Source organism: Eurosta solidaginis, chromosome 5 (genome assembly GCF_040869045.1).
Source record: "Eurosta solidaginis isolate ZX-2024a chromosome 5, ASM4086904v1, whole genome shotgun sequence".
NCBI classification, from domain to species: Eukaryota; Metazoa; Arthropoda; class Insecta; order Diptera; family Tephritidae; genus Eurosta; species Eurosta solidaginis.
The window spans coordinates 25224945-25246238 of record NC_090323.1 but is presented as its reverse complement, the minus strand read 5'-3'; the positions used below and the strand labels follow the sequence as shown (position 1 = coordinate 25246238).

Sequence of the window (21294 nt, the reverse complement as noted above, 5' to 3'; positions counted from 1 at the left end):
ACATGCATGTGAAATCTGGACGGTCAACATTGATTTCAATTTTAAAATACCATGCATAACTAACCGATACCCTGCGCTACATATAGATTTCGTCACCGAAATCATTTACTATCTATTTAGCTGTTTTCTCCACTAGTAGCAGCATAACATAAACAAATGAGAAATGAAACATATTGTCGAAAGCGTGACGTCAGGCCGAGAAAATTTATTTCACAGCTAACTATGATTAGTTTGCTCTCTCATTTTTAATTGTGGTATCTGTTCATTGGCAGCATAATTTTCTTGATTCTGCTGCACCGGCCACCAATCTAAGCTAAGCACGTACAATTTTAACTACCAAAAATATTTGATATAGTAAGCAAACGGTATCATACACTATGAGCGGTGTTAAACAAGAACAAAGCTATCAACATAAAAAAACGATAACAAGCAATATGCATACGAATACTAAAAAATAAACAGGCATGTGAGGAACACGAAGCAAAACACGGTATAAAAATGAAAAATAAAAACATGCGTACACAAACGACTTGTTGCTTCTGTGGGGCAAATATCTACCTTGATATAATAAAAGAAAAAAGCAAGTTTAGTTAACCATTTTAAATTGTGACATAAGTACTTGAATTTATTTAAGAAAAATAATCTTCAACATGGCAAGCAGCTCAAATTTTATCACCTTCTTCGTACTAAGCATCAGTTTATGTGTTAAACAATATTTGTGTGCTGAATATCCTGTGGGACCCCGCTGTCAGGTAATAATCAATGAAATAAAAACGCTACTTTATGAAATAAGTTGCATTGAGAGTTTGGTAAAAGTCTAGAACAAGGATCGGCAATTAGCAGTCGAGAGATGTGTGAAAAGAAGCGTATTAATCTCGAAAATAATAATCCAAAGGCGGAAAAGAAAAATTTCATCTCTGTCCGGAGATATTTGCAGTTGACACAGGTAATTATCATGTGGTTATTGTAGTGTGCACTGAAAAAAATTGTGTGTACAAAGGGATTTTTCACGCATTTAATTTTGATCCACCCCCATTGGTGGACCGGCCAGGGTAAATTTCTATAAGCGCCAACGCAGAAAGATGTTGTGCCCAAAATTACTATGGATCCCACCCCGGGGTAATTTTTCGATATTTCGTTATTATATTTTGAACGACTTAAATTTTTTATTTTCCGCTTACGGATTATTGTTATTGAGGTCAACACGCGTCTTTTGACACATCTCTATATTTTTTGACACGTAGCAGTCGACCCCTTTCCTAGACTATCACCATTTAAATTAGGATACTGACTAACTAAAATATTTACTTAAAGATAAAGCATTCTATTAATGACCTATCTAAAGAAGATTTGTTAAAATATGGACAACTTGAAGCCGAGACACATTTACGCGATGCAGTGAAAAATATACTTATACCGCGTGTTGTTGGCACAGACGGACATAAGCAAGTACGCAAATACATCAGTGATAGTTTAAAACAGATGGAATGGTCTGTTGAGTATGATACATTTGAGGCGACAGTGCCTATTTTGGACGACGTATATTTTCATAACATAATTGCAAAACTTAATCCAAAGGCGGAACGGTTTCTAGTGCTAACCTGCCACTATGATAGCAAATATAAAGTACATACTACACTTGTAGGCACTTTAGACGCAGTACCATGCGCTATGCTACTTAATATGGCGCACGTTTTACAAGCAGCGCTTAATCCGTTTCGTAAAACAGAACTCAGTTTAATGTTTGTTTTCTTTGATGGTGAAGAGTCTCCAGATGACTACAACCCCCTCGGTTTCCCTCGTGGGAGGAATCATCTAGCTGACGGTTGGCAGGAGAATGGTATTTTAAATAAATTGGATATATTAGTAAATTTGGATTTGATTGGTTTAGCCGATACGACGATTTATAGTTACTTTGCAAATACTGAAGCATTGTTTTTACGTTTCATAGCATTGGAAAAGCGTTTGGCAAATGCCAAAATGTTACATAGTTGCAAAAATCCTAAGCGCTTCTTTGAAACTGGTGGAATAAGTTCTCATCATCTTAAGGGTGATCCATTCCTAAAAGAGAAGGTACCAATATTGCATCTAAGACCAAAGTCAATCTCATTGCATACTCAAGATGATAACGAGTCAGCAATTGATTACGATGCTACGGAAGATATATCGCGCATAATACGTTTATTTATAATAGAATACCTGTTCGGCGGTATAAAAAAATGAATGTATGTATAATACACTTATATGATGTATAAAATTTTACAAAATAACATTTCCAAACAACTTTGCAATAATAAAAGCTTGATAAACCAATTTCGATTTTTATTACTACCTTTATATTAAGTCCCTTTCATATTTGTCCCCTCATTTCCATACGAATTTTTGGCCCATACTTCGGTAACTTCCCGTTGAACTAGACACTTAATACTTAGAACATAGTTTTACTTACTTCTCGGTGATCCAGAGACCTGAAACTTAGCACATAGTTTGCGAGTCAATGGCACTACAAATCGTGGAAAGCAAAATGCCGTCAGGTGGCAGACGAATCGAGATAAACGAAAACCTCTGAAAATACCTGAAAAAACGCAGATAATCTTGTGATCGATTTTTAAGTAACTTCCCGGTGAGCTAGAGACTTGGAACTTAAGTCGTGAGTCAGAACCCGGTGACAATGCAATATTTGGTCAAAAAAATTCGCTAGGTGGCGCACGAATCGAGATATTAGGAAATTTAGTTTTTATTTGGGAATCCTTTAATCCATTTCTAACTAACTTCCCGGTTACCTAGAGACTTGTAGCTTAGTACATAGTTCGAGACCCGGCGACTATACAATTTATACAAAAAAAGTTCCGCGTCGTGCTAATTGAGATAACTACAAATCCCTGAAAAACGAGGGGAAATTTGCGATCGATTTATGAGCCGATGAGCTGGAGATATGAAACTTGAGCCGTAAGTCAGAACCTGGTGACAATGCAAAATTTGATCAAAAAATTCCGCTAGGTCGCGCATGGATCGGCATATTAGGAAAATTAATTTTAATTAAGGAATCTTTCAATCCATTTTAACTAACTTCTTGGTTACCTAGAGACTTGTAACTTAGTACATAGTTCGAGACCCGGTGACAATACAATTTATAGAAAACAAAGTTCCGCTAGGTGGCGTGCTAATTGAGATAAAAACGAGGGGAATCTTGCGATCGATTTTTGAGTAACTTGCCGGTGATCTAGAGACTTGAAGCTTGTGCCGTGGGTCAGAACTTGGTAACAATGCAACATTTGGTCAAAAAAAAATTCGCTAGGTGGCACGCGGATCGAGATAGTAAGATAACAAATTTTAATTTTGGAATCATTCGACCCATTTTTAACTAACTTCCCGGTTACCTAGAGACTTGAAACTTGGCACTTAGTTAGAGGCCTGATGACAATACAACTTATAGAAAACAAAGTTCCGCTAGGTGGCGCGCTAGTCAAGATAACTGCAAATCTTTAAAAACGAGGGGAATATTGCGTTCGATTTTCGAGTAACTTCCTGATGAACTAGAGACATGAAACTTGGGCCGTAAGTCAGAACCCGGTGACAATGCAATATTTTATCCGAAAAAATCCGCTAGGTGGCGCATGTATCGAGATATTGAGAAAACTAGTTTTAATTAAAAATCTTGCAATCGATGTTTAACTAACTTTCTGGATATCTAGAGACTTGAAAGCTGAAATATAGTTTAAAACTCGGCGACAGTGCAATGTTTGATCAAAAAATTTGAGCTACGTGACGCACAAGTCGAACTATTTTGAAGATTAGGTCATACTTTCATGGCTAACCTCCTGAGTGTTGCAGGCGTTGGAGAATACCTCCTCGTTGAAGGCCCAACTCAATGCACGTCCTTGCATACTTTTAGTCGTAAACGACTTTCACCACGATTCTTTTAGACTTTCAGGCTTTCAGGCGTATGCGAATTTCACCACGATTTTCAGCTGTGCAAATTAGGTAGTTGACAAACGAGGTGGAATTCTCTTGTTATGATGCGAGGTGGAATTCTGTTTTTTTCGCCCGTGTTGTCAGCAAAAATTCCACTAATTCTCTTAAATCTTGCTCTTTTGAACAAATAAATTACTAATCAAAGTTGCAATTGCCTTTTTGTAGGCAGTACCAAAAATTGAAAATAAAAATATGATAAAAAAAATTTAAGGACTACCTTTATATAAATGGACCAAAAAATAGAAGGCAATTTTTCCTTTAGTACAGACATAGTCTTGACTAAAAAACTTTAACAATAGCTCTTGTAAAAGAATTTTGGGATATAAAATTATAAAGGCAGAGCGCGTGTTTAAATTTTAAATAAGCAATTAGTTAATCCCAAGTACATGGTTTGCCTTAAATTGAAAGATTGCGCTCCACCTTTATAGTTATAAATCCCAAAATTCTTAGAAGAGCTATTGTTAAAGTGTTTTAGTCAAAAATCAACAAGACTATGTCTGCATTAAAGGAAAAAATTACCTTCTATTTTTTGGTCCATTTATATAGGGGTAGTCCTCAAAATTTTTTTATCATCTTTTTATTATGAATAAAGAGATAAGAATATGTAGCCATAAATAAATATTAAATATTCTTATTATTAAGAATTCATGAGCTTAACACCGGCTTATAATAATTGAATATTCCATTATTATGTTTTTCTAAGAGAAACTGAAAAGAAAAAAAAAACATTTACTGGCATATTGCGATGGTACCATTTCGAAAACTGCCAAGAATTCATCGTCAGGCAATTTCGTAGTGTTATCAAAGGTTTCACCGGGATTCGAACCGCGAATCACACGGTGAAACTGCAGTTGCCTTAACCACTAGGATATCCTGCTTGCATTTGTCTTCTTTCTTAATTCAGTTTTTATTATTTCTACACTAACAACACAACTGATACATTCTGCCTCTATTAATTTGTGTGTATGTAGATTTGTTTTTGTAAAGTTTCTTTTTCGTTGCGAATGAGAGGCTTGTAAACTCGGGCTCAGTTTTACATATTTATGTTTGTTTGATTCTAATGGTGTGTTCAATTTATTCAGTTTCTCTTAGAAAAACATAATACTTGAATATTCAATTATTATAAGCCGGTGTTAAGCTCATGAATTCTTAATAATAAGTATAAATTGAACACACCATTAGAATCAAGCAAACATAAATATTCTTGCTGGATACAAAAGTTGTGACGAAAGTCATTCAGTGGTTAATTCTAATGAACTCGACAAAGACAAAGAGTCTCCAAAATAAATCTTGCTGGGGACATGAATATAAATGTTATTGTTGTAACGGCAACCCTGGTATAGAGGTAGTGTGCTGAGCGTACCGTACCGAAGATCCTTTGTAGGTTCAGGTGGCGGGACAGCTTACATCAAACAGCACCCTATCAATTGGAAGGAAATAATCTCCTAAATACACATATGGCGGGGGCCTTGACCTAGAATATTGAACGTTAGATTAGGTTAGGTTGAACTGGCCGGTCCGTGAGGACTTCACATAGACTGAATGGGTCCGTAGTGTTACCAGAAGTTTGTTTCAACGACCAAGCTGAAAGCCCTATCAAAAACCAGGACCTATGTTATAAAATAACTCCGTCCTCTTTGCAAATACTAGAAGCTTCCTAGTATTTAAACCATTTGCTGCTTTTCGATCTGACAGCTGTATCACTCCTAATAGCTGGAGTCTTAGCCTGGCAAATATCTGTTCATACTGTATTTTTACGATTTTCTTCCCGGTCTTTGCGTTTCCAACGCATATTTCTAGGTGTCTTTTAATTAACCTGAAATCATTAGTTAGTAGAAGATCAATGATATCACTGACATTTTATACGATATCATCAATGGGACGGTTGACTCGCCCTATCTTTTAGAACGCCTACGGCTCAATGTACCATCGCGAACCCTTCGATGTCACGATTATTTCTGGTTAGATAGATTTAGAACGATTTATGCTTCTAGGGCAATGACGAAGTTTAATTTTCTGTATCCAATAGATATTGATTTTCCATTAAATAAATTTAGGCTATTGAATGAAGTAATTTGATTACTTAATATTTCTTAGTTAAGATACATTTGTAAATAGTCTATAAGGAGGTTCTGATTATCCTAGACTATAATATGAATAAATAAACAAATAAATAATCAATTTCTTTCAAAACTCAATATATCGGTTGAAATAGGGTCAAATATCAAAAGATTTTTGAAATATTTGTTGCTTTTTTAAATTTGGTTATGAAGGAACAAAGTTGCACAAAAAAATTTCCTACTTTTTACGGAACAACACTGGTGCTGATTTTCCACTACACATTACTAATCGTACGTATTTTATCGTACATGGCATGACCACATTCGTGAAAGATTAAGATTTAACAGTTCTACATTTGCTATTATACTGCAACTTTAAAAGACCATACAATCTATGTTGTGTCCTTAAACCCAATATCAATTCCAAATAAATTATTTATCCTATAGGACTGATTTGACACATAACTTTCTCTCGTATGTTTGGTAATTAACGATCGTACGTTACGAGCATATCCTCAGCTCTTGGTAGCACTTACAAACATATCCTCAGGGATCTAAGTGGTGGGAGGGCGTTATGGCCTAGAAGGTTTCATATGGTCATACCAAATCGTTCCCGGGATGGTCGCGCTAGTACCTTAATGGTGCTTGTTACCGGAACGTACCGGATCTGCAACCGGCGAAAGACCATCAACGTCGATAATACTCCCCAGGGCCTTCGAGGAGAGTCCTTATCGCTACAACAGCAACATATTTAACATATTTTTTCCATTCCACAACCCATACATTTTAGCTTTGAGTTTGAAAACAAATTATTAAAGCCATAAGATAATTAAATAATATTAATTTTAAATCATGATAAAAAAACTATATATTTTTTATATGAAAAATACAAGAACCACAACATATTGTGCAATTGCGTTTTGCCAAAGCTCCTGACAAAAGTAAAATTTTTAATATCAGCCTTGGGACGATAGTTACTTAGGTTAGGTCAGGTTGAACTGGCCGGCCATGAGGACCTCACATAGACTGAATGAGTCCGTATTGTTACCAGAAGTTTGTTTTAACGACCAAACTTAAAAACACTATCAAAAACCAGGACCTATGTTATAAAATAACTCCGTCCTCTTTGCAAACTCTAGAAGCTTCGTTGGACTTAAGCCACCTGCTGCTTCTGGATCTGACAGCTGTATCACTCCGAATAGCTGGAGTCTTAGCCTGGCAAGCACAGAACGTGCTCGATCGTTTCCTTCTCCAGCCCGCACTTTCTACATCTACTATCACTGACCAAGCCTAATTTAAAGGCATGCGGCGTCAGAAGGCAGTGTCCAGTCAGAATACCCATCATGAGTCCACAGTCCTCTCTTTTTAAGGATAGAAGCAACTTTGTTAATCTAAGCTTATAATAGCTAGTTACTTAGCTCAAAATGTTTCTTTTCGTAACTCTCCCGATATTTTTGGACGGGTTTTAATTTCCGACCCACCCCTTTGTTAGCTATTAGCACTCTAGCTTTTTTTACATGCACAATCCCATTAAATTTGATGTGGAAAATATATCCCATTTTCGGCATGTTTTAAAGAACTAATAACACTATTTATGCGTTTGATAATTTGTTTTTACTTATTTAGTAAAATTTTATGGAGCGATTCGGGAAAAAATGTTGAAAATAACAGACAGCCTATCATGTGTATAGATCGGTTGAGTGCTGCCAACTCTCAGAGTACGGAAACTGATCTTTCTAATGAGATTTGATCGTGATTGAGCTCGATGACTCAATGGAACGCTAATAATATTCGCTCAGTCTGTTGCTCGTGTTTGCTTTTAAGCAGGTTTAAATACCATTTTGGAAACAAATAACACTAATTAAGTTTACGCTTTGTTCTCCTCATAAAAACATAAAGCTAGTATAATAAGAAACTTCTGTGGAAATTTCATTTTAAAAAGCTGTTTAAATATTTTGTATTTTTTATCATTGAGGGCATTGAAATTTTAATTAGGCACTTCAAACCAAAAACTTACCTAAGGTAGAGTAAAAAAGTTTATTTTGTATAAAAAAATAAAAAATTATAGTTTCCAATTTGCGTCGTGCTTCTTCTTAATTTTTTCTACAATTGGCGGGACGGGACCTACTTGTTTTTAATGCCGACTCCGAACGACATCTGCAAGGCAGATGAGTTTTCACTGAGAAGCTTTTCATGGCACAAATTCACTCGAAGTGCTTGCCAAATACTGCCAAGGGGCGACCTCGCTTAGAAAAATTTTATTCTAATTGAAAAACGTTATTTCTCAGATTTTGACGTTGATTTGCCCGGCGCGTGAATCTAGGATCTTTGGTGTGGCAGGCGGAGCACGCTACCATCACACCCCGGCGACCACTGGGCTGTATCGTGTTATCCGATCCGTTATCGAATTCAATTTTTCGAATCGCAATAAAGCTGAAATGGTGATTGGGATTGAGGCAGGGACGGAAAATAATAATTTTTTTTTCGGAGTCGAAAAAGTTCTGGTCAAAAAATTTTCCTAGGTGAAAATGTTTCAGTTCCCAGGTATCCCTATAGCCATATCATGTCGAATTATACATCCTTTTTATTTTTCGAACTTTTTGCATAAAAGTCCACATATAAAAGTAAAACCTGTATTTTTATTTTTTGAGTCTGCTAGAACTATTTAAACTCGGGCTTTTAAAAATAAAAGTCCGGAAATAAAAGTTAAATCCGGACTTTTATTTTTTAAGGCCAAAATAAAAGTCCCGCTTAAAAAAAATTTATTTCGGATAAGCCGTTTCTTTGTTATCAAGCCGGACTTTTATTTTGGCCTTAAAAAATAAAAGTCCGGATTTACTTTTATATGTGGACTTTTATGGAAAAGGTCGAAAAATAAAAGGGATGCATGATTCGACATGATATTGCTATAGGGATACCTGGCGACTCAAACATTTTAACCTAGGACAATTTTTTGACCAGGATTTTTTCGACTCCGAAAAAAAAATAATTGTTTTTTTCCGTCCGTGGATTGATGGCATTTTTACAAAAAGCCTGACAGATTCATATTTGTCGTTTGAGTGAAATTGGTTTTTCATCCGTGGTCGCATAACACGATATGGGCCCTGGTTTGAGAGAGAAAATAACACGAAAATTGTTCACATCCAATGGGCAGTCCGCACTTACAGAAATTCAAAACTTTCAAAACTTTTTTGGACTACATTTATGACCAAGCCAATATTGGTTTAGAATCAATCTGTAAAATCTTTCATGAAAAAGAGTGTTTTGAGTTGGGTTTTGATATTGCATTGAAGATAGATATATCATCTTTTGATAATTGAACCTATATTAAAATCATTAGTCTGGAAAAAAATTGATTAAACCATGACCATATGTCCGTCTGTCCGTCCATTAACACGATAACAAATACTGAGATATCTTCACCAAATTCGGTGTACGGGCTTATCTGGACCCAGCATAAATTGGTATTGATCCAATCCCATCGATCCTGGCAACTTCTTAATGTCAAATCGATAGTTTTTTAACAACAAATCGACCACTTTTCGACAACTTTTTAATAAAACATTGACGATTTTCGAATAAGAATAGATATATCTTCAACATCTTTGCGATAAGTTATCGAAAACCTTTTAATATCTTTCGAAACTAAACGATAACCTTTTGATAGCAAATCGGTAGTTGTTTTGTCAAGAAATCGAGAACTTTCCGATAAAACATTGATGATTTTTCGATAATGAATAGATATATGTTGCATAGCTTTTCGATAAATAATCGATAACTTTTTATAAAAAATCGATAACCGTATGACAATTAATCAATAACTTTTCAATACAAGATCGATAACACTTCGATAAGAAGTCGAAAACTTATCATACCATTGATAACATTTGGATAAATAATCGATAACTTTCTTATAAATAATCCACACCTTTTTCTTTCCATTACCTATACAATTTCTAAATATTTAAATAGTATTTTTCAAGTTTTAAATATATAGTTCAAATGAAAGAAAATGAGAAAGCGATTGCAAATTTCCTAATGTAGCACGAAATATCAAAAAATTTCGAACTGTGTTACCTAGCGGATTTTTCGTTTATGTTACATTACTTTCAGCTTCTGAGCTATGTTCTCTGTTTTAAGTCTCAAAATCACCATAAAATCAAACCACGATCTGAGCGAATTCGTATATGACAATAGCTCAATGATGTTCCACATTCCTCAATGAAGCAAAACCCCAAAATTTTATTTGCACTTTCCGATAAATTTGTCAGAAGCAAACTAAAGAATACTGCAAAAAGAAAATATAATAAAACTATGCATATGAAGAAAAAACTGCAATGTAAGCTAATACGAATATAAAAGATGAGAAAAAGCCATGTAAAAGTTAAAATCGCAACTAAAAACTTGCTAATGAGGAAAACGTTGCAGCGCGATAATACGTGCGAGCCACCGAGCATAAAAATATCCCAATCATCCCGCAAACACGCCATGCCAACATCTTCATATGAAGGGCTTTATTGCCATCGACTAACTTATTAGAGCAGTGTTGCATAACGACGGCAGAGCTGCGAATACAAACGAAAAACAAACAAACTTATGAGATGTTTACTGTTTGAAGAACAAACTTTAACTGATTAGCAGCTTGCTTTACTGAATTTCTATCACTGCGCTCACACGACAAGAAGGTAAACGCCGAATCGATCTGCAGAGGTCTCGAGTGCAACACTGAATTAGAGAGCCTGACGATGTCGGACCCATAGAAGGTGGCAGCACAAACGGCATACCAATATACAAACATAAATAACAATTTCATGTACTTTTTTTTTGTAAGCCGATGGACTAACGTCAAAATCGTACTGTACCGCAAGTATCAAATCGTATTAAAAAGTACCAATAAACTGACTTTCGGCCATGCTCTGCATGGTTCAATCTTGGTTTTGACCGGATTTGACGTAGTTTGAGTATCTCCCACATCGAAGCCTCCAAGAAAGACACAGAGTCTTCCATTGAGGGTAAACTAAAGGCATAAACTTTTGGCTAAAGTCTCTAACATATCATCTCTTTACTTTGAGGTTTCATATTTGTGGAAAGTCGCGTCTTTTGAAAGTTGAAAATGTTTTCATACAAACGTATATGTACTTTAGAGACATGCGTAGTACTTAATATCTATGTATGTGAGTAGACATATGTTTTTATAAAGTAAATAAAGAAATGTGCAAAGTGGGTGACACAATTACAACATCTTACACTTCGGCGATTACCAATAAAGCGCACAAAAATAAGACATGGTCAAAGAGCCACAGAGTAAGAAAGTGTTACCGTAGTGAGTTAGGATGTGCAGTCAGGTTCAGTTGAATAAATTAGTGATACAGCTGGGATTGTTTGGCAACGGCTTTGAGCCACAGGGACTTCTACAAGCCCAGTTGTTATGTGACTATAGACATCTCTTCTGCTGTATATATTTTTTCTATACTTGTCTCATATCCTTTGGCCATTTCGCGCTAGTTTACTTTTGATGTGAAACCATCTTTGCTCACAGTATGGGGGAATCCTGAATGTAAGCGTAAAGGGTAAGGTGTAACCGTAGTCTGTAGAAGTGGTATGTATATTAGACTGGGTCGAAAAAAAGTTGCTAATGTCCGCCCCTAAATTTGAAGATTATGTTGAGAGGGTTTCGGAAACTATTTTTTTTTAATTTTTTTTTGATCCTTCGAAATACAGCCGAAAAGGTTTTTTCGTTGTAACTTGGTTATTTGACGTCCGATTTTTAAAATTGATATGTCATGTTATTTTGGCCTTGAGAAGCTTCACATTTCCGTTTAATATCATTTTAAGCTATAAAGTCGTTTTCACATGATTAGGTCAGCTAACAAAATTTTACCCCCCTTATGTATGCTTTTTTCCTTACCAAACGAAAGTAGTTAAAAATTCAAGAAAATGTTGCATTGAAAACATATTACTAAAATAATAAACAAAGAAGTTATAGAAGTTTCAATATTTATTGCAACTGTTATTTTACCTGATTCTTATATTACTTAGACCTGAAACTCATGATATTTTTGGAAGAAAAATTGCAGGGTTTGCATTGAAAAGTTAATAACGATATGTCAAATATCATGAGTAGGAGAAGTCAAAGTAAAAAACTGAGTCAAACCTGTTTTTTCGTATTTATAATAATAGCACCATGCGGCAAAATCAACTTTTTTTCTGGGTATTGGACAAAACCCACTTTTTTGTAGAGATTGGGGCTTAAGTAAACAAAGTACTATCTCCGTTGTTCGAACTTAGCCTACAAAAATAGATATCGGCTTACGAATTTCGAAGTTCGAAATTCTACATTTCGAAATTTTATTTTTTTGTTAACGCTTTCAGCAAATTGAAAAAGTGAAAAGTCAGAAGTCAGAGTCTGACTTCACCTCGTATAACAGCTGTTATACTAAATGGGTCTACCACGTTATCCCCAAAATCAAAATCCCCAAAACAAAATCCCCAAATCAAAATCCCCAAAATCAAAATCCCCAAAATCAAAATCCCCAAACTCATAATCCCCAACATAAAATCCCCATTTTATGTGTGAAATAAATTCAAATTAGGTTTAAAATCGCCGCGACCAAAAAAGGCTAATAATCCATACCAACTTTCTGCATAGGCGGCCTTCGGCCGCGCTTATAAAAAATAACCCTGGGCTACGCCATGCTAAGTCCGGGTGTGTGGTATAACCGTGGCTGCCCCCACGGTGATGTCCTTCTGCGTAGTACATGCTTCTGTTAGCTTGTTCGAATTAGAGCGACTAGCAGTCCTATATATGGATAAGTAAAAATATGTATTGCCAAAACGTGAATATATAGTTATAGATACATAAATATGAATGAAAGAGGAAAGAGATATTGCTATTTTTTACACGGTCATGATGTTTATCATAGCACTGGGATTTTGTGTTTGGAGATTTTGATTTTGGGGATTTTGATTATGGGGATTTTGAATTTAGGGATTATGTGTTTGGATATTTTTTTTCTTTGGGAATTTTGTGTTTGGTTACTTTTTTTTTGGGATTTCGTGGCAATCCCATACTAAATTTTTCAAAAAAAGAATTCAGCCCTTCAAATAAGGGCAAAGAGCAGGCCACACCCACATTTTTACTTTTTCAATTTGCTGAACACGTTAACAAAAAAAAAAATTTTCGAAATGTAGAATTTCGAACTTCGTAAGCCGATATCTATTTTTTGGAGGCTAAGTTCGAAAAACGGAGATAGTACTTTGTTTACTTAAGCCTCAATCTCTACAAAAAAGTGGGTTTTGTCCAATACCCAGAAAAAAAGTTGATTTTGTCGCATAGTGATATTATTATAAATACGAAACAACAGGTTTGACTCAGTTATTTACTTTGACTTCTCCTATTCATGATATTTGAAATATCTTTATTAACTTTTCAATGCAAACCTTGCAATTTTTAATCCAAAAATATCATGAGTTTCAGGTCTAAGTATAATAAGAATCAGGTAAAATAACATTTGCAATAAATATTAAAAAGTGCTACAACTTCTTTGTTTATTGTTTTAGTAATATGGTTTCAAAGCAACATTTTCTTGAATTTTTAAGTACTTTCGTTTGGTAAGGAAAAAAGCATACATTAGGGGGGTAAAATTTTGTTAGCTGACCTAATCATGTGGAAACGACTTCATAGCTTAACAGGACATTAAACGGAAATATGAAGCTTCTCAAGGCCAAAATAATGACACATCAATTTTAAAAATCGGACGTCAAATAACCAAGTTATGACGAAAAAACCTTTTAGGCTGTATTTCGGAGAATCAAAAAAAAAAACAAAAATTTTTTCCGAAACCCTCTCAACATAATCTTCAAATTTAGGGGCGGACACTACCAACTCTTTTTTTTTTATGGTGATCAACCCAGTCTAATGTATATGTGCCCCATTAGTAGAATATAAGTGCAAGCGTGTGTGTTATTGTTATGCTGTTACTAGCGTATTTCCGATGTGTTATTAACTTGTAATAGAAAATTATCTATCCGTTTTCAAGAAGTGATCGATTTGTTATTGATTTACAATCATATATTTATCCGTTTTTTTGTTTATATTGAAATTTTATCGGTATCTGTTGCATAGTATTCCGAGCATTCGAAATGGATAATACTGTTTTCACACAGAAACTTAATGATCTCATTTCACCTGCTAATGAAATCGTAATTTTTTTGCTTTCACACAGAAGTAACTGCTCGATTAGTATGAAGGATGAGACAGACAATCATGGCGGAACGATACAAGGTGGGAGCATGGTGACATACCTACAAACAAACAAAATTCCATGTACTTGTAAATTCGATGGACAAATGTCAAAATCGTACTGCGCCGGTAGTTGATGTATCAAATCAAATAAAAAAGGTTATAATCAGCTGTCCGATGCGGCCACCTTGTGTCGTTCCGCCATGTAGACAATGACATTTGCTTTGAAAACTAAGAAGCGGAAACGGAAGAGGAACGCTGCAAACAGAGTTGCATTGTGCTTTTGACTTCATTAGGCATTCGATTAGCTACTAATGAAATAATAATAGATTCGAATTTTGTAGGGAAGATTGAGCTCAATAAGCGTCTTAATGTAGAAAATTGCCTTTATTATTCAATAAGCCGTCTGTGTGAAAATAGTATAACACTGAAAAAAAAAAAGATAACTTTTTTTTATAAAAAATGTATAACAGTAACACAAATAACAAATCTATAACTTTTCTATAACAAATCGATAACTTTTTTATAACAAATCGACAACTTTTTAAAAACTATAACAATCGATTGTGCGCTGATAGCAAAATTGAAACACGCCGATAACAAATCGCAAGCTAGGTGCGCAGTTCCGATTTAAACGCCAAGGTTTCCTATAGAATTTCCGAAGCTCCACTACAAGCTGGTTTCTTCCCTCCAACACTCTTTGTCCAGCTATAGACCACGCGGAAGAGTTATAGAAATCGTAACTAGGCTTCGTTGATACGACAATGCAAAACCAACGCCAAGCGGAGGTTTCCTTTAGAATTTCCGAAGCTCCACTACAAGCTGGTTTCTTCCCTCCAGCACCCTTTGTCAAGCTTTAGACCATGCGGAAGAGTTTTAGAAATCGTAACTAGGCTTCGTTGATACGACAATCCAAAACCAACGCAAAGCGGAGGTTTCCTTTAGAATTTCCGAAGCTCCACTACAAGCTGGTTTCTTCCCTTCATCACCCTTTGTCAAGCTATAGACCATGCGGAAGAGTTATAGAAATCGTAACTAGGGCTTCGTTGATACGACAATGCAAAACCAACGCAAAGCGGAGGTTTCCTTTAGAATTTCCGAAGCTCCACTACAAGCTGGTTTCTTCCCTCCAACACCCTTTGTCAAGCTATAGACCAAGCGGAAGAGTTATAGAAATCGTAACCAGGGCTTCGTTGATACGACAATGCAAAACCAACGCAAAGCGGAGGTTTCCTTTAGAATTTCCGAAGCTCCACTACAAGCTGGTTTCTTCCCTCCAACACCCTTTGTCAAGCTATAGACCATGCGGAAAAGTTATAGAAATCGTAACTAGGGCTTCGTTGATACGACAATGTAAAACCAACGCAAAGCGGAGGTTTCCTTTAGAATTTCCGAAGCTCCACTACAAGCTGGTTTCTTCCATCCAACACCCTCTGTCAAGCTATAGACCATGCGGAAGAGTTATCGAAATCGTAACTAGGGCTTCGTTGATACGAAAATGCAAAACCAACGCAAAGCGGAGGTTTCCTTTAGAATTTCCGAAGCTCCACTACAAGCTGGTTTCTTCCATCCAACACCCTTTGTCAAGCTGTAGACCATGCGGAAGAGTTATAGAAATCGTAACTAGGGCTTCGTTTATACGACAATGTAAAACTATCAAGAAGCTAGCTGCGCAGTTCTGATTTGAACGCCAAGCGGAGATTTCCTTTAGAATTTCCGAAACTCCACTACAAGCTGGTTTCTTCCCTTCAACACCCTTTGCCAAGCTATAGACCATGCGGAAGAGTTATAGAAATCGTAACTAGGGCTTCGTTGATACGACAATGTAAAACTATCAAGAAGCTAGCTGCGCAGTTCTGATTTAAACGCCAAGCGGAGATTTCCTTTAGAATTTCCGAAGCTCCACTACAAGCTGGTTTCTTCCCTTCAACATCCTTTGTCAAGCTATAGATCATGCGGCTTTGTTGATACGACAATACAAAACTTTCAAGATCTTTTCGTTCTTAATTTGTGATTAATTGCTAAGTAGGAGCAGCTTACTATAGCGGAGGTTTACTGACCACACTGTAATAACCTACGGACCCATGCGGTAGTCATAGCCGTTGGGTGAAAAATAGTTGTCGTTTCATTGATGAGATTTAAATCCACGGAAAAAAGGTAGTAATTTTGCACAGAGAGCAATCTTCGAAGGTTCTTACTGCGTTAACTTCGTTAACTGTAATATTTGTCTTTTCATTGGTTTAGGGCGATGATAGAGCGATGGCACATCTTGCTCTGGATACCTATAAGAATTGATGATAATGTATATCCATTAGATATGCTTTTAGACCACCGGAACAGCTTCTGCCAATCTTGTGATCCACTTTGAATAAAGCAAAGTTTATAGACTCACCCGTCCTGTACATTTTTAGAAAAAAAATTTTGAGTTATTCGTTGGTACCTTCTATGTGCTTGGCTCGTTTGTCTTTTTTAATCGTTTGCATGCGCAAAGATATTCCCGTAATGCTTATCCTTGTATTATAATCAACAGCACTCTGACTGAGTTCACTTAAGTGTGATAAATGTGAGTAGACGCAACACATATGTATGTGTACGTTTTTATATCGCACACTTCGATCAATAAGGAGCTAACTGGGAAATCTGAAATTTCAAGGTTCAAGTACATCCAGGCTTAACTACTCAATACATTCCGAGCTGTATACTAAATTTATTAATACCCTTCACTTGTGGATGTGAAACGACTTTGTAAATAAAATAATTTAAAAAAAATTTTAAGTTAAACGGTTTTATTGAAAACAATACTTACATGAAGTAATAATAATACTAAAAGCTAGAAAATAAGTAGGTCCTAGGTACTAGTCATCACACTCCTCATCAATCTAGGGCGTTGATCAGAACATAAAATAAAAGCGTTGGGCGCGTGAAATTTCTAAAAATGTGAGGCGTAGCATTACCTAATTAGGGTTCAGTTGGTCTTATATATGACTATCAATAGAAGTTTCACGCGTCCAACGCTTTTATTTAATTGACTGATCAACGCCCTAGATTGATGAGGAGTGTGATGACTAGTACCTAGGACCTACCTACTTATTTTCTAGCTTTTAGTATTATTATTACTTCATGTAAGTATTGTTTTCAATAAAACCGTTTAACTTAACAATTTTTTTTAAATTATTTTATTTTCAAGTTTTTAATCTTTATTTAATTGCCTATTATTTCTTATTCTATTTAGTTCATTTAGGGACTAATAGTGAGTCTCTTTCCTAACAATTTGTTACAATATAAGTCCTCAATACATAATCCCTCCAAAGACTTTACTCGACTCTGCGTCACGTATGCTTGTCCCTCATCCAACTACAAAATATTTTGATGTCACTTCTACCGTGCTGTATGTAATATTTGTTCCAAATATGAGCCAAATCGGGCCACAAATACGATTTTTGTGAAAATCTCGATCCTTGCGCCACTTAGCGGCGATTTTTTTATAGGTCGCTTTCTATTCTTGTATGTATTATGTGTTTCAAATATGAGCCAAATCGGACCAAAAATATGATTTTTGTGAATATCTCGATCCTTGCGCCACCTAGCGGCAATTTTTTTCTTATTATTACATTGTCATCGGGTTCTGAACTACATTCCAAGTTTCAACCTTGTAGCTTATCGGGAAGTTACTTAAATTTCAATTACAAAATTCGTGCCAGCCAGCCAACCAGCCTATCAAGTCAAGCTAAATAAAACCGTTTAAAAATAAAAATTGCTTTGTCGCATACGGTTATCTGAATATTGCAGTTTCTTGAGTTGCTAGCTGTTTTGTTCTAGGCAGGTTGGCGATATGTACTGCCATTGTACATTGAGTGTAATTTAAAGTTTCATGTGTATATATTTAAAGTCTACCCTCTTCTGTACTTCCTCTTTTCTAAAGTGTCACTTTAACTGTTTTTTCTATTTTCATTGTTTACCTTTGTTTTGCACATAACAAGCGGAAGGGTATGTCGGTTTTCGACATCTTTGCTCACGCTGTCACAATCAAGTTGATATGAAAATGCAACAAAACGAGAAAAAAGGATCATTGTGCTGAAAAAATTCAAGTTTGTAATTTATAATAGAAATGAGTGACAGCAGGTGAAGCAATAACGTTGTGGAGAAAAACATTGAAAGGATAATATGCCATGGAATGAAAGGCCGATTTTTAAAACTAAACACCGAGATGACAGAAGAGGTCTTTTAAACTCTGCAGGGATAAAAAGATCGTGAGTGCCAACAACTTTGGAAGCTTGTGCTAAACTAGACTATTTTAATAGGCATAGCCGTAACAATAGCTGTACCTGTAGCTGCTAGCTTATCTTTTTCATAACGAGAACTGTAGCCATAACGGTAACCTTTTGCGCGATCGTAACCATAACCGTACCCTTGATCGTAACCATAACAGTTGGTATAACGGAGACTATTGCCATAATCATAACCGTAATCTTGGCCGTAACCGTTACCATAACCTTATCCGTAACCATAGCCAAAACCATAACCGTATGCATGACCGTAATCATATTCGTATCCATAAGCGAAACAAAAACTGTAACCGTAACAAGCGTAACCATAACGATGAACATAACAGAAAACGCCAATCCCAACCTGAATTCCTCTAATTGCAGCCGTAATTCAAACCGTGGCCCTAAAACCAACGGCTTTGAAACCGAGTAATATCATCCTGTCTTTTTGACTTCGTATTCGCCTTCGCCTACGCCATCGTCTACGTATTTGTCATCTCTTCATTGTCAGCCTCACCATAATCTTTCTGATCTTTATTACTGTCACCATTACTCGCTTTACTATCTTCTTTTATCTATCACTATTACGCTCTTACTTCTTCTTCTACATATTTTTTGCCTCTTTTTATACTCAGCGCGCTTTGCACACAGAGTATATTAACTTTGATTGGATAACAGTAGGTTATACAGGTATAAAGTACACTTCCATATATCAAAATCATCGGTATCGAAAAAAAATTGATTGAGCCATGTCCGTCCGTCTGCCCGTTAACACGATAACTTGAGTAAATTTTGAGGTATCTTGCTGAAATTTGGTACGTATGTTCCTGGGAAGTCATCTCAGATCGCTATTTAAAATGAACGATATCGGACAATAACCACGCCCACTTTATCGATATCGAAAATTTCGATAAACCAAAAAAGTGCGATAATTCATTACTAAAGACGGATAAAGCGATGAAACTTGGTAGGTGGGTTGACCTTATTACGCAGAATAGAAAATTAGTAAATTTTTTTACAATCGGCGTGGCACCGCCCACTTTTAAAAGAAGGTAATTTAAAAGTTTTGCACGCTGTAATTTGGCATTTGTTGAAGATATCATGATGAAATTCGGCAGGAACGTTAGTCCTATTATTGTATGTGCGCTAAATAAAAATTAGCAAAATCGGATGAAGAACACGCCCACTTAAAAAAAAAAGAAATTTTTAAGTCAAATTTTAACAAAAAATTGAATATCTTTACAGTGTATAAATAAATTATGTCAACATTCAACTCCAGTAATGATATGGTGCAGCAAAGTACAAAAATAAAAGAAAATTGCAAAATGGGCGTCGCTCCGCCCTTTTTCATTTAATTTATCTAGAATACATTTAATGCCATAAGTCGAACAAAAATTTACCAATCCTTATGAAATTTGGTAGGGGCATAGACTCTATGACGGTAACTGTTTTCTGTGAAAATGGGCGAAATCGGTTGAAGCCACGCCCAGTTTTTATACACAGTCGACCGTCCCTCCTTCCGCCCGGCCCTTAACATGATAACTTGAGCAAAAATCGATATATCTTTACTAAACTTAGTTCACGTACTTATCTGAGCTCACTTTATCTTGTTATAAAAAATGGCCGAAATCCGACTATGACCACGCCCACTTTTTCGATATCGTAAATTACGAAAAATGAAAAAAGTGCCTTAATTGTATACCAAGTACAAAAAAGGGATGAAACATGGTAATTGGATTGGTTTATTGACGCCAAATATATCTTTAGAAACAACTTTGTAAAATGGTTGTGACACCTACCATAATAAGTATAAGAAAAGATAAGTTCTGCAGGGCGAATCATAAATAACTTAGCGGTATCCGACAGATGATGTTCTGGGTCCCCCTGGTCCACGTTTTGGTCGATATCTCGAAAACGCTTTCACAAATACAGCTAAGGGCCACTTTCTTTTAAAACCCTCATTAATAGCTTTAGTTTGATACCCATATCGTACAAACACATTATAGAGTCACCCCTGGTCCACCTTTATGGCGATATCTCGAAAACGCGTCCACCTATAGAACTAAGGCCCACTCCCTTTTAAAATACTCATTAACACCTTTCTTTTGATAACCTCATCGTACAAACACATTCTAGAGTCACCACTGGTCCACCTTTATGGCGATATCTCGAAAACGCGTCCACCTATTGAACTGAGGCCCACTCCCTTTTAAAATACTCATTAACACCTTTCATTTGATACCCTCATCGTACAAACAAATTCTAGAGTCACCCCTGGTCCACCTTTATGGCGATATCTCGAAAACGCGTCCACCTATTGAACTGAGGCCCACTCCCTTTTAAAATACTCATTAACACCTTTCATTTGATAACCTCATCGTACAAACACATTCTAGAGTCACCCCTGGTCCAACTTTATGGAGATACCTATCCCGAAATGGCGTCCACCTATAGAATTGTGGCCACTCCCTTTTAAAATACTCTTTAATACCTTCCATTTGATACACATTTCATACAAACACTTTCCAGGGTTAACCTAGGTTGCTTTTCCTACATGGTGATTTTCCCTTATTTTGTCTCCAAACTCTCAGCTGTTCGGTTACACCCGAACTTAGCCTTCCTTACTTGTTTCTTTACGGTTTAGTCGCTACTGATACACAGCAGATTTGCCCGCATTCTTAAGGACTTTCCTTTTATTTAATATTTAAATATATTTGCTCCCGGTACGGGAGAATCATGAATGTAAGCGTAA

At 36.0% G+C, this 21294-nt stretch overlaps 1 protein-coding gene across 1 annotated transcript; it reads left to right on the top strand.

The window, feature by feature from the left end:
- Positions 1-535: 535 nt before the first annotated feature.
- On the top strand, positions 536-2313 carry LOC137252160 (glutaminyl-peptide cyclotransferase-like). The gene is made up of 2 exons (XM_067787497.1): positions 536-752; positions 1315-2313. Exons 1-2 carry the CDS (start codon positions 651-653, stop codon positions 2221-2223), a joined length of 1011 nt encoding a protein of 336 aa, XP_067643598.1. The 5' UTR covers positions 536-650; the 3' UTR covers positions 2224-2313.
- Positions 2314-21294: the final 18981 nt, after the last annotated feature.